Source organism: Aspergillus ochraceoroseus (genome assembly GCF_002846915.1).
Source record: "Aspergillus ochraceoroseus IBT 24754 chromosome Unknown P175scaffold_7, whole genome shotgun sequence".
Lineage (NCBI taxonomy): Eukaryota > Fungi > Ascomycota > Eurotiomycetes > Eurotiales > Aspergillaceae > Aspergillus > Aspergillus ochraceoroseus.
Window position 1 is genome coordinate 343,014 of NW_024468482.1, and position 12,991 is coordinate 356,004.

General features: G+C 47.3%; 3 protein-coding genes and 2 non-coding genes across 5 annotated transcripts; 1 reads left to right on the forward strand and 4 right to left on the reverse strand.

Moving 5' to 3' along the window:
* Nucleotides 1-486: 486 nt before the first annotated feature.
* P175DRAFT_0534325 (putative ubiquitin C-terminal hydrolase) lies at nucleotides 487-8,822 on the reverse strand (the record flags this gene model as incomplete). Its single annotated transcript, XM_040900132.1, has 13 exons — nucleotides 487-572; nucleotides 626-682; nucleotides 741-2,824; nucleotides 2,904-2,955; nucleotides 3,017-3,580; nucleotides 3,643-3,839; nucleotides 3,904-4,007; nucleotides 4,065-4,660; nucleotides 4,725-4,875; nucleotides 4,933-5,094; nucleotides 5,155-7,888; nucleotides 7,957-8,110; nucleotides 8,180-8,822. 13 exons carry the CDS (start codon nucleotides 8,820-8,822, stop codon nucleotides 487-489), a joined length of 7,584 nt encoding a protein of 2,527 aa, XP_040749977.1.
* A 967-nt stretch (nucleotides 8,823-9,789) lies between these two features.
* On the reverse strand, nucleotides 9,790-11,161 carry P175DRAFT_0318143 (sugar O-acetyltransferase). Its single transcript, XM_040892838.1, has 3 exons — nucleotides 11,048-11,161; nucleotides 10,727-10,909; nucleotides 9,790-10,590 (listed from the first exon to the last, which is right to left on the reverse strand). The coding sequence occupies exons 2-3, from the start codon at nucleotides 10,882-10,884 to the stop codon at nucleotides 9,972-9,974; spliced, it is 777 nt and encodes a 258-aa protein (XP_040749978.1). The 5' UTR covers nucleotides 10,885-10,909; nucleotides 11,048-11,161; the 3' UTR covers nucleotides 9,790-9,971.
* A 348-nt stretch (nucleotides 11,162-11,509) lies between these two features.
* Nucleotides 11,510-11,597, reverse strand: P175DRAFT_0t113. The gene has a single exon. It is a non-coding gene; the product is annotated as a tRNA-Pro (tRNA).
* Nucleotides 11,598-11,676: 79 nt separating this feature from the next.
* P175DRAFT_0t112 lies at nucleotides 11,677-11,764 on the reverse strand. Its single transcript has one exon. It is a non-coding gene; the product is annotated as a tRNA-Pro (tRNA).
* Nucleotides 11,765-12,050: 286 nt separating this feature from the next.
* Nucleotides 12,051-12,971, forward strand: P175DRAFT_0442130 (protein-S-isoprenylcysteine carboxyl O-methyltransferase; the record flags this gene model as incomplete). The annotated part of the gene is made up of 2 exons (XM_040894106.1): nucleotides 12,051-12,801; nucleotides 12,883-12,971. 2 exons carry the CDS (start codon nucleotides 12,051-12,053, stop codon nucleotides 12,969-12,971), a joined length of 840 nt encoding a protein of 279 aa, XP_040749979.1.
* Nucleotides 12,972-12,991: the final 20 nt, after the last annotated feature.

Here is a 12,991-nt window from a genome sequence, read left to right on the forward strand (position 1 = left end):
AATCTAGCTTGAAGACCAGCTTCACCTCTCAGGATACCCTTCTCTTGGTTGTTTTCATACCTAAGTGATCCCGATAGTTTTCCAAGGGGCGGGCGCTCGCGCGGATGAACATAGATGTGCTCACAGCCCAATGTGTATAGAAAGGCCAATACCACAGCCAAGAGGGTCCTCCAGTAGAATAAGACGCAAGAAATCCCACAACAAGTATGACCGCTAGTTATTGTTGGGAATGTCCATAAAAGGGGAGGAAAGAAGAAAAAAAGACAAAAAGAACCGGGAGATCAAACCCCAGAACAAACGCCAATTTCACACTCATACAAAGCAACCTTGGCCGAAACAGAGGTCCAAGGGCCCATCTCTAGGACAGCTGATCTTAGGAAACGCCGATTGATGCAAGCACAAATAGTGTTTTCGTCATAAATTCGTCTCTCATATGTGATACAATCACGACATTTCAAAGGCGTTTGTTGTAGTTGCAGGCAACTCTCAAGGGGATCCCGCCAGCCCCATTTCGGAGTCGCTAGCCATCATTGAGTTATCTTCCCATTCCTCTGGAGAAGGTACATCAGATTCTGGAGCTCCAAGGGTTAGACGATGATATGGAGTAATGAAAAGACAAGCTTACCGGATGCGAGTTCTTCTGGCAATTCAACCGCCAACTCCTCAATGGCTGTGATGACGGCTGCAGATTTCGTGTCAGTAGCTAGTATCAGTAGATATCGTCGTCATTGGGAGCATACCTTGTGTCTGATGGACAATTTTTTGATCTTCTTCGCTGTCATCAAAGTATGTGACCAAACAATGGTCGACTACAGTGCGGATTGCTTCCACGGCTCTAGCTTCGACATTACATCCCGGAACTGTGAGATATGTTTTGCGTAGCTTTTCGATACTTGCAAACACCAGCTCTTTGGCGATATCAGTATGACGTGCCTGCCAGTCATCGTCCAAAGCTGCCGCCTCTCCGCTAAACAGGATACGGCGCAAAACTTCCATTGTCATGTTCCGGACTGCTCTATCAGGGAAAATGAGGAGCGTTGGGACCCAATCCGGGATCCTAATTGTCACGCGAAGCAAAAACCACCCATCACTGAGACCCAGGCGTTCATTACGGCTGGACATGAGGTTTGTGAAAAATGCAAGATGTTCTTTGCCTCCGCTGTTGCCGATTGTTTCCACTCCTTTCGTAACATAGTCGATCATGGCAATTATCTTATCCTCCTCGGAGCTCCTCCGGCAAAAAATCAAGGTTGCCTCCAGAAATGGAGCACAAAGTTCAGCAGGAGCAACGCGAAGTCCATCTTCCAATACTTTGCATATTGGCGACGTAAGCCCGGCATCGGAATCTGCATCTATCAAGAAACTAGTAATAGTCCTACATGCCTGAGGACTACTATGCTGCTGTAGAATCTTTTTCAAAAAGATCAATTCCTTATCTCTCCCGAGGGTCCGAATGAAATCGCTTTCCGTGACTGTGAGGGAGAACTTTCCATTTGGAAGCTGTTCCCGTTCATCGTCCGGAAGGGGCGGTACCGTAAGATCGATTTTTGCAAGCAGGGCTGACAAGAGGTCCATAAGCTTCCGGTGTGAATACTTTCTACCTTTCTCCAGAAGCTTGAAGTAGGCGAAGTATTGTTTCTTTAGCCTCTTGCTATCCTCCTGATCGATCCACACAATTTCGAGGCATTTGAGGAGGAAATTATTGTTCAGAATTACCCCAACTTCCTGGCCACCAAAGCTGGCAAGCAATAATAGGAATTCAAAGTAGTCATCCCATGATCGGCTAAAGGTGTGAAGGGTTTGCCATAAACCTTCAACTGTGGCGACAGTATTTTCCAGCCCATCTAGGTACCGCGTATGCCATTTTTCCTTCTCAAGACTCCCATCCTCTGCCGTATTGTAATAATCCCGCAGTCTAGAAAGGGCGCTTACAAATAGCCTGAGGGAACCATTCCTCATAGATGCATGGGGACTCTTCAGAACAAGGTTACGGATTCCACAAGGTTTTTCCCTAATCCACTGGAGAACTCGGGATGAGCCTTTGGGAATCTCCTTGATGACCCTGAGGATTTCCGCGAGGAATCCATCAAGTCCTGCAGGCTCCCTGGTCCTCGAAACCAATTGTTCCAGGGTATCTAGCGCAATCGAAATGACTGACTTATCCAGCTTGCTCCCCTCTGAGCTTTCTGCCATCTTGGTCTCATTAAACTGAGTGAGAAGATATCGAACGAAGAGGGTATAGTATGGGTCTAAGAGGCAATAGGTCCGGACAAATATCTCGTTATCCATTGCAATATGATTGGCAAGACGCACTGGTAGTGGAACGTGCACCGGATATTGGTTCTTCGTTGGCTGGTAAATTGATTTCGCAGAATCCATGCTCGAGATCCGTTGATAAAATAGCATGTACGCATTCCACACTTTGTTGAAGCGGACTTGGCCCACAGAGGAGGAATGCAGAGACTCGCTATAGCCGCCAAAGCACTGCTCGGCAATTCGAGACGGATCAAACCGGCTGACATCGGAGTCATTGAATTCCACCCACGACCCTCTTCCATTCATGGTAGGTCGTTCACGAATATAAGAGTAATAATGGCCAGACTCGGCGGTTCCACTATGAACTAGCACTCCAACTAGCTCAAAAACATCGTCTTTATTGTCACAGTTCTGGTCTGAAAGGTGCTCGACTGTGAACGGCATCATATCAATACGATCAGGGAATTGGAACTCGTCGTTGATTTTGCTTCGCATCATAGTAACCATGTCAAAGTCGAAACGCTTGAGATGAAAGATGAGGTTATCAGGGACATCTTTGAGGCAAGCTCTACATAGAAATCAGTATTAGAAGGAGAAAAAAAAAGGGAGGGGGAAAATGGGAAAAGGGGGGGGGGAGCCCATCGTACCTCTTCACAGCGTCAACATGGCGCCCACATGACGTGCATGAATATTTATTATCTGTGAGAAGACATTAGAATGACAAGGCTTCTCGTGGATCTTTCATCATCTCCCCACTTACCTCCTTGCATTATCTCCCCTTCAACATAAGCTTGCAGGCTTTCCTCAAGGTCTGCCTTGCCCTTGATGTCACATTGGATCGCAGAGAAAGGTTCCAGGCGTTCAGAAATATGCGGACATTCTTTGGATTTAATTTGCTGGACTAACTGGCCGCCGTAGAAGGACCTGAACTTTTTCTTATCCTCGGGATTTGATATTTGAGCCTCCCACCTGTCAAAAAGTAGGTTGTAAAATTCATCGACATCCATTTGGATAGTGACATCAACTGGCTCGTTATCATATGTGCGAATAGTGTCAACGAATGCTTGCGGATCCACGCTCTTAAGCCACGATTCTTGCATATGCCCAAAGACCTTCTTGGTTTCATCAAGCAGTTTCTGGGATGCGGTGGAATCCGTGAGATCAAGACGGAGCATAAAATCCCGAAATCCAACATTCATAAACAACTGGCTAAGTAGCGAGTTCATGTAACATGTATTCGACAAGTTTTTCAGTCCAGCGTAACCTTCTGATGAGCGTATCATTTTTTGGCGATCAAAACACCAGGCGGGCGAGTATGTATAATCTGAAAGAAGTGCGTAAGCCAGACATGTATTGGGGGGGGGTTGAAAGGGAGGGCATACTAACCTTGGGGGATGATATCCTCTAGACGCTCTATGAGCTGGGAGTAGTTTTCATCATGTCTTGAGAGTAATCCAAGTATTGCGTAAAGCTCTTGCCGTGTTTGGGTATGCATAACAGGTGTTTGGGGAACGAGAACCTCTGAAGAAGGCATAGAAAGGTCTGGAAAAAGGTAGGTATCAAAAAGGCTTTCGGCGAGGTCACTACAGGCCATCAGTCACTTGGTTTTCTCTAGACAGCTTTCGGAATGTATATGATGATGCTCACAAGGTATCAACAGTAATTTTGGAAGATGTCGCGATATCCAAACAAGCCTTTAGAAGACGAGAGAAGCCGAAGATAAGGTGATCAACAGGCTCCCTGCCCACAAACTTTCGAAAGAGTCAGCAAAACCGGCTCGACAAAGGTAAAAAAAGAGAATAGCAAACCTCGGTCGTTCGGTGGCTTAACATAATTCCACTCCATTGTTTGAGATACTCGCTAAATATGAGATCCCGGGGCGACTTCTCTGCGACGGATGAAAACACAGAGTGGGCAATTTCAAAGAACTCCTGCGATTGAGTGGCAAACTCTAGAGCTCGTGGGAAAGTAAGGACAAAGGCATCCCATATTGTGGCAAGAATATCAACTCTGGCGGGGTTTTCAGAAATCGCTGCTTCTCTAGTTTCTTGCGATTCGGACGAAACAAATTTGCTAGGCTTTTTGAATATTTTCGACGGACTACAGACAATAGCTATATTATCCGATATTCCTTTTCGAATGGGTTGGCGGCTCTCTTCGAGAAGGAGAGAGAAAATGAATTGAGCGAATGGCACTTGCTCCTTTATGGCGGCCCAAAAGCCCGGATCTCGAACAGACCCTTCAATGAAGACGGCAAACGAATAGCAGATCAGTTTATGAAGGTTGACCTCGGGAAACTGGGAAGCGGGGAGGTTTCTCCCAACTTCTACCAAATACGATAACTGAGAAACTAGTTTGGTGGAATCCGGAATTAACGGCGACTCTTCTGCCACGGGTGGTTTCACTAATATACCAATCAGCTATGCTAGATATAACAGACGAATAAATCGTCCAGTTCAAAATCTTACCCATCAATGCATAAAGGAGACATTCAACGAGACTCATAGCGAATGAGATCTTTGTCGGGGAATCTGCTAAAGACTCGGACATTTCGGGTCGGGTCAGAGCAGCAACTAGAACTCGAACACTATGAGAAACGAAGGCTTCGTTGAAAGATGGCTAATCAAATCTTTAGCATGGAAGTATATATATATATAAAAAATAGGACCCACAAACCTCGAGGGCTTCTTCCTGAAGGCATTTGGAAAGGGCATTGACCGAGTAAAGAAAACTATATGGTTTGGCCAGAGGGAACATGTCCTGCTCAGTCTTATCGATCGACTTGACCAAGTGTAGAACCTTTTCCTGGGGCGGAAAAACAACGAGAAAGTCATATATCTGAAGTTGAAGATTAGCATATAACCAGGGGTCGGTCCATAGTGGTTATTTAGCACATACCTCTCGGGCTAGGTGATCGTCGAGGCCGAGAAGATCATAAAGATCATCAAAATGCTTCAATACCTCGGCGTCCACAGAAGTAAGGGACTGTCGTTTCCATTCAGCTACCTCGCGGCTATTTGGATCTCTGCGAACAATCAATAAGCCTGAACCAAGCTTTAATTCTCGAAGCGTCTGGCTACCCTTCTCAAGAAGGTCGACTCCGCGTCCGCCGTATATCGTCTTAAGCTTGGAAAATCCCGTGACTTTAACAAGAGTCTCCACGAACTCGGATGCGGTCGAGAGATCTCCAATTTGCAACGAGCGAACTTTCGAATGCGAGCCCCCATCAAACGCTTGATATCTGATATTAATCGGTTCGCCTTTCAGCGGCCGGGTCGGTAGCTCGGGTGGGGAATTCTGTGGTGGGCTATATCGAGGACGGGTACGTAAACCCTGCAAGAATTGTCGAAGGAAAACCAAAGACCGGCTAAACCTCAGTTCTTCAGTCCGGACTTCATCTTCTGAAGCTTCAACCACCATCGACTCTCCAGCATCACTAGTAGTTTCATGTGAATATGATTTCAATTTGGATGCGGCAGACTTTAGTTGATCCACACAGCGATCGACCAAAGCCATGTGAGTAGCCTCGACAGCTGACCGAGGAGAGCGGTGGATAATGTTATGGTCAAGGTAAACCTCTATGGCAAACACAGTTGCATCGGCCTCGATTGAACCAACGGGGGCAGTCAAGATTAAATTCCATATTCGGTCCATTCCCGGGACCGATAGCACCTCATTTTCGTCGGCAGTCGGTGGAGGATTAAATCGAATTTCATATCCAATCGTCTGTTTAGCAAAGGCGAGCACCTCAGGGAAATAGTCTTCCGCGGGTGAGAGTTTCGGAAAATAGTCCCGGATGCAATGATCGATGAATGGATTCTCCTTGGTACTGTGTCGGGTGAGCCCACAGAGCATATCCCAGAGAGCTCTTCTGCCTTGTTGAACGAGAGACTTTGACATGAAAATTTGTTGCCACAAGATTGTACCAAGCTCGTCCGTGATGGAATCCGGGACTCCATCAATAAGGCGGGCGAGCATTTGAACTCGAGACAGGAAACCATTCCGCAAGAATGTATCCGTGAAATCTGTCTGGTTGTTATCCACCACATGTGCCATCTCAGAGATCACTAGGAATGTTAGATTGAAATCCATGGCAAGCTTTCGGATTTCTTGGGAGTCATGGTTGGGGAGGAGAGCATTTAAGGCCTGAATGCTGCCCACGGTAAACTGATTCATTTCAGAAATATCCTGGACGCATCTCTCGTATGTCTCCATCTTATCCATATCACTGAGTCCTACATCCATAAACGAACTCAGCTGGGAACTGGCAAACTTCTGGAGGAGAGCCTTGTGTTCCAGGGGAAGGTCCTCGGCGGCGGCGCTCTCGCGAATGAGCCGTACACATAGACGCAGTGGGATAACATCAACGTGGGCCATATCCAATATTTCATGGCGGTGTCGATCATGGTATTTTTCACGAATATAGTGGAGAAGTTGTTCGCAAAAGTCAACCACCCGGGCATCAAACCGAGCCAACGGAAGATCCACCAGTTTCGAACACAAATAAATCAGCGCAGGTGAAGAGGGAACGTGCATATGGAATGTCTTTACGAGCATAGCCAGCACTTCAGACACGGTTCGAGGATCTGGGCTCTCGGTAACCGCCCTCCAAATGGTGTCGGTATCGCCATCAGTGTATGTACCGGTGACAACCAAAAAGCCAACGATGTTGCTACTCCTGCTGATCAACTGGGGGTGAGACTCGACACCCACAATGTACTCAACAATCTTATTCTCCCTCAGAAACTTGACCAGAAATTGAACCACAACATTGTCGACTCCCACCGGGCTGCTATGGATATACTGCCTCCATACGCTGACGAAATCTTGCTGCATCGCCTCAATCCCATGAACTCGAAGCTCCATGCGACCTTCCATAATGTGCTTTTTTAGGACGCCAAACTTCCAGCCGTATAAGACTATAAACGGCAGGTCCTCCGGGGGTACGTCTCCAGGAACGGGTATTGACAGATCATTGGCAATCTCCCACGCAATGTCTGGGCTTTTATGGCACAAAGCTAGATAGACGTACGAGAGAGGGCGGATTATGGAGTCACTAATATCGCTCGTCACCCAAGGGGACTTTTTCGTGATATGAGCCTGGTACTGCTTATCCACCGTTCTGATAAGATCGTGGACTCTTTCCATGGCATGCTCATATGCGGCAGAATCGACGAGATCGTGATCTATGTCCAATTTTTTCCGCTCGGCACCCGACTCTGCCAGATTTTGGGTAACAGTCAAGACGAGAGCCAAGAGAGACGCAAGCTGAGGGCATCGAGTGATAAGGGCTAGGATGCAGGAGGTGTACTCCGAGAGTTGTTGGACGGAATTCAACGGGGGAGCTATAATTCGATCACATATCCGGGCGACCATGCTCGGAATCTCAGGGCCGAATTTTCTGTGCATCGTACGGAAGAATGGAATGCCACCGACTTGGACAAACCATCCTAGCGATGAGATATACGGTCGAGAGATCAGATCCGTTACTTGCAATTCAGGTTCTTCCACGAACTGACTGAAAAGCAAGGTATCCAACTGAATCAGATGAAGAGCAAGTCGGGCAAAGTCGAGGAAAAACTCTTCTAGACATCTCCAAAAGCCTTCACTATCATCCGGGTGAAACTCTTCACTATGTCTCCACTTAGCAAATCCTGGTCTTCGTTGTGGGGTTGCTGGGTAAGTGATACAGCTACTTACACTCTACGAAGCAAGTACTCCACCAAAATCGGGAGCTCGTCCCAGAATTCGCGGTCCTCCAAAAACGTTTCGTGAGTCAACTGGTCCAACCCATTGACCACATCGTCAAGCCAATGCTTCACCGCGAGAAGCACCGTGGTATCATGCTCAAGTCCTACACATAGCTCAGCTCCCAGTCCCTACTACCGAGGGAATGATCCAGCAGTGGAATATGGTCGCATACCTTTCTCAATAATCGTACATATTTCCTCCAAATTTTCGCGTAGTTCCTGGTTCGGACGAAGCTTAGGGAAGGCCTCCGTCAAAGAGAGCGGTTCATGAAGCTGCACTACATCTGGTGTCAAAGGGTCCTGCAACGCACTCCCCAGGGACTTCCAGCTGGTAGTGCTAGGATCCTGATCCATATCCTCCAACTCGGCTACTTCAATCTCGGGGCTCTGGGCAGGCGACGATGACAACGACACCGCATTCGACGCATTTGTCCCTCTTTCACCGGTCGATAATACGGAGGGTTCGGGGCCGGGGTCGGGCTGCTCAGCCAGGGACTCTTCCGGAGGGGCAGAAGCCATGCGGTCGATAGTGCTAGGGGACTTCATGTTGATAGTCATTCTACTCGCCGGACGATTGGACACAGGAGCCTCCTGATCCGCGACGGCAGGAGCATCCGGTATTGGTTGGGAGACCTGGGGGGAAGTCTCGTTCGGGGTGGACCAAGATTCACAAGCACCGCTTCCACTGTCAAGACGAGGACGTTTCCGAGTCGACTGGGGATCTATTTCTTCCATGGAATCGCCGGGGGAACGCGTCGAATCGGACGGCGTAGCGTCAGGCGGGGGGCTAGAGCTCTCTAGCGGGGCAGCTGCCATGACATTTTCCTTAGCTCTATCCTTCGAGCACAAGTGAGATCAAGCTGATAATAAACCGTACAGGAGGGGGGAGGGGGGGGGGGGGTAAGTAAAAGTGAGATAAAGAAAGATAAGATGCAGAGAGTTGGGGAAATGGGAGCTGTCGAAACTACTACTAGCTCAAAGTGACGCAGAGTGGAGAGTCTAAAAAAAAAAAAAAAAGGTGACGGAAGGTGAGAAAGGCAGAAGAAATAAGGAAGCAGGAAGCAGGCAATAATTCAGACCAGGGATGGAGGAATAGACCAGAAAGAGGCTGAAAGCCCTGTATCTTTCTTGATCCAAGAAAGGAGAAGGAAGAATGAATGAATGATGGACGGATAGATGGATGGATTGAATTGATTGAAGAGGAAGAAGAGAGGGAGGGGGGAAGGAAAACGGACCTACTGCGATTGTTATTTGTTAGTGCAGCTCTGACGTTGAGGTGGAGCCAAAAGATTGCTATATATACTAAGACACGAACAGGTACTTTTATTCCACTGTTAAATAGCTACCTATTTATTTATTTATTTATTTATAGAAGAAATTACTGTTTCAAGACCTTTACACAACTGGTGATTCCCTTGAAGATTAATAAATCAGCAGGAATATCCAGAATATCCCAGGTACTCCCAGGCAGAACCAACACCACCGTCGATCGGGAATTAAAGTAAAGAAAAGGAACCTTAAATGAATGAAACAAAAGAAGGGAGCTAAATCGGAATCATAAGGATGATCGGGATATATATGACCACTCAAAGCTTCATTCAAGATACAAACTAAATAAATACCTAGCTCCATACCTACCTAGGGGAGGTGGAGAGAGCTTCACCGAATTCTTCAAATCTCCTCCCTCCTTTACAGCCGCAAACCCAACCACTCGCAGTTTCTTCCCATCCCCTTACAGAAGGTCGTATTACCCCTCCATCACAACAGCTTATTCTCTGATCTTCTTAAATGAAGGCTTACAAAAAAGTACGGGTCCAGGTTCCACCTGAACATATCAACCCGCCAAGAGAAAGTCGGCATACAAGCTCTAATGCAATGATCAATGCATATATCTACGAAAATGATCGAATCCGCTGCATGGCTTCGCCCTATTACTATACTAATCCGAATCAACAACATGCATATTTATATGAACAGTAAAGGAGAATATCGAAAAGCCAACTCGACAAAAGAGCAAACCCGTCGTCCACCTGCCCCGTCAGCCATATTATGCTGCTTGTGTAGTATCAATCTTGCGCACGATTTTCGCTGGGTTTCCCACAGCAAGATGATAAGCAGGGACATCCTATAGTAAAAATCAAAGTTCACATATGAACAAGAGAAAGCAGAAATATTGTTATAACATACCTTGGTTACTACACTACCAGCCCCAATCACTGCCCCATCTCCTATCGTCACCCCTGGAAGAACAATCACATTCCCTGCTAGCCAGCAATCCTCCCCGATATGGATTTCCTTGCCCGACTCCGGACCTGACGTTCCATTGCGAATTGCCGGATCTAGAGGATGCGTTCCACTGTACAGAGCAACCTTGGGTCCAAGGAGAGTTCGTGCTCCGATTGTCACCAGGCAGGTGTCAAGAATGACACAGTCAAAGTTAATAAAGGCCCCTGCGCCAACCTTAACATTGTACCCGTAATCCATTCGAATTGGGGGCTCAATCCAAGGTTCCCTCTTCAGCACCTCTTCGTCTTCGACGGGGTCTTCTTTGGCGGGAGGAAGAGGCGTTGTGTCCTGAACTATACTGGATTGACCCAACACCACCACGTCAGCCAAGGTTGTTTGTTTGATGGATGCATCATCGGTAAATGAAATGTAAAAGCATGGCTGTAGTAGATATACAATGCTGCACCCGTATCGTCCGGTCAGTCGACACTTACTCTTTCCAAAGTTCAAGTAAGCGTCGTCGCGAAACCTCCCCGGCGTTGTTGAACCGGTTACAGGCATGTTTACAACGAGTCCTTTCCGCCAGGAGGTCAGGGGTGAAGGCACAATAAAGCTCCCCGCGAAGCATCTTCTCTTTTTCAGTTCCGGCCATGTTGTATACTTATTTTATATCCAGTCTAAATATATTTGTTAATGTTGAGTTCAGGATGACAACCGACACATCTTGCTGCGGTTGACCATCCCACATTCAGTAGAACCCCATGAGAGGATCTCTTTGAAGTTGGATCTGGATGGGCAATCTTGAAATGACTTACATTTTGAATATCTTATAATGGATCGATCAGATGAACAAAGCGCAGTCAACACAGAAGGAGACCAAGAATAGTGACGGCATGTGTGAGGAAGAGAGTGGGCGGGGTACGGACAGCCTCTACAGAGTACTCCGTACGCTACTCACAAGTCAGTCCTAGATATGGGACTAGCCTCAGTTCTATTAGTGTCCCGATACTCTTGTAATCGGGTTTAGAAGGTCAAACAAATCTCGAAGAGCTACTGGTGACATCGCATAACCAGTTGCTTGGAAATACGAGTTGTCTAGGGCATGTGTATGTTTATGGAGGTGGCTATTAGATGCGTAAGACGCAGTTATGGATATTTTCCAAGAATAGAAAAAACAGAGAGAGAGAGAGAGAGATATATATATATATATCCCAGTTGTATGTATATGCATGTATGAAGTAGCCTCTAGATTTGGAAAGATAAAAAGACAAAAAAAAGGCCCGAACTGGGATTCGAACCCAGGGCCTCTCGCATTTTAGATGTGGTGGTCCCAAAGCGAGAATCATACCACTAGACCATCCGGGCGTGTTATGTTTATTCGGACTACTTAAAGATACTATCAGGGTATTAGATACTTATTATCATAACTAAAAAGAAAAAAGAAGGCCCGAACTGGGATTCGAACCCAGGGCCTCTCGCATTTTAGATATGGTGATCCCAAAGCGAGAATCATACCACTAGACCATCCGGGCATGTGATGTTGACTAATCAACTCCAGATGCGCTACTTAGTCAACTACATAGGTATTGAATCATCCCTGTATGTATTTACAACACTTTCAAAGAACTTCTTCATATTGTTCCCCGCCAGTTATAAAGCTCCGCCTCCAAATGGGTTCCTATTGTCCTACTATTCCTTATATATCTCAACAGTCCTACATTCTTTGAATCATGTCTGCTCCTTAGTTCACACTCACCATCAACCCAAGAGCCCTCCCCCTCCCCCCAAACAAATACAGACCACGAAGATCTATCCAACATGGCCTCTGAAGCTCCCCATCAAGATGCAGCAACAACAGAAACAACAAACTGGAAACCCCACCGACCAACAACGCCATCCCTAAACTCCTTCCCCAATTCGCCCCCCTCTCTCGATCCATCCAACTACCCTCATGGCAAAAAGTCCCTCTCCGGCATCTCTCTCCGCGCCTTTCTGATCGGGACCACTCTCGGCCTCTCCCTCTCCCTCACCATCTTCCTCTTCCCAACCTACTACCTTTGGCGCGTCCCCTTCTTCCTCGCGTCGCTCTGCCTCTTCCACTTCCTCGAATACTACGTCACAGCCGAATACAACACGCGCTACGCTTCCATCTCCGCCTTCCTCCTCTCCTCCAACGGCTGGGCCTACAACGTCGCCCATTCCTCCGCGATCCTCGAGTGTCTTGTCTCCTATTACTTCTGGCCCCGCGATAGCTATTTCTCATGGACAGGCCCGGTGTTCGGGGTTATAAAGCTGCAGGTGCTGCTGGGCTTGGTGATGATGGCGATCGGGCAGGCCACGCGCACGCTCGCGATGGCCCAGGCGGGCAGTAACTTTAACCATACGGTGCAGGTTGAGCGCAAGGACGGCCATATCCTTGTCACGCATGGATTGTATGCGATTCTCCGGCATCCGAGCTACTTTGGCTTTTTTTGGTGGGGGTTGGGGACGCAGTTGCTCCTAGGGAATGTGGTTTGTTTGGTTGGGTATGCGGTGGTTTTGTGGCATTTTTTTAATAGCCGCATTGCAAGTCAGTCTTTTGCTCTCTGCCCCTTCTTTCTTCGATCTGCAGTGATAGTGTGACTAACGTGGTGGGTGGTGTGGTGTCTAGGAGAGGAACGCTTCCTGATTGCGTTCTTTGGAGATGAGTATGTGCAGTATAGGAAGAGATCTTGGGTGGGTATTCCTGGTATTCCGTGATTTTATTCTGGTTTTTTTTT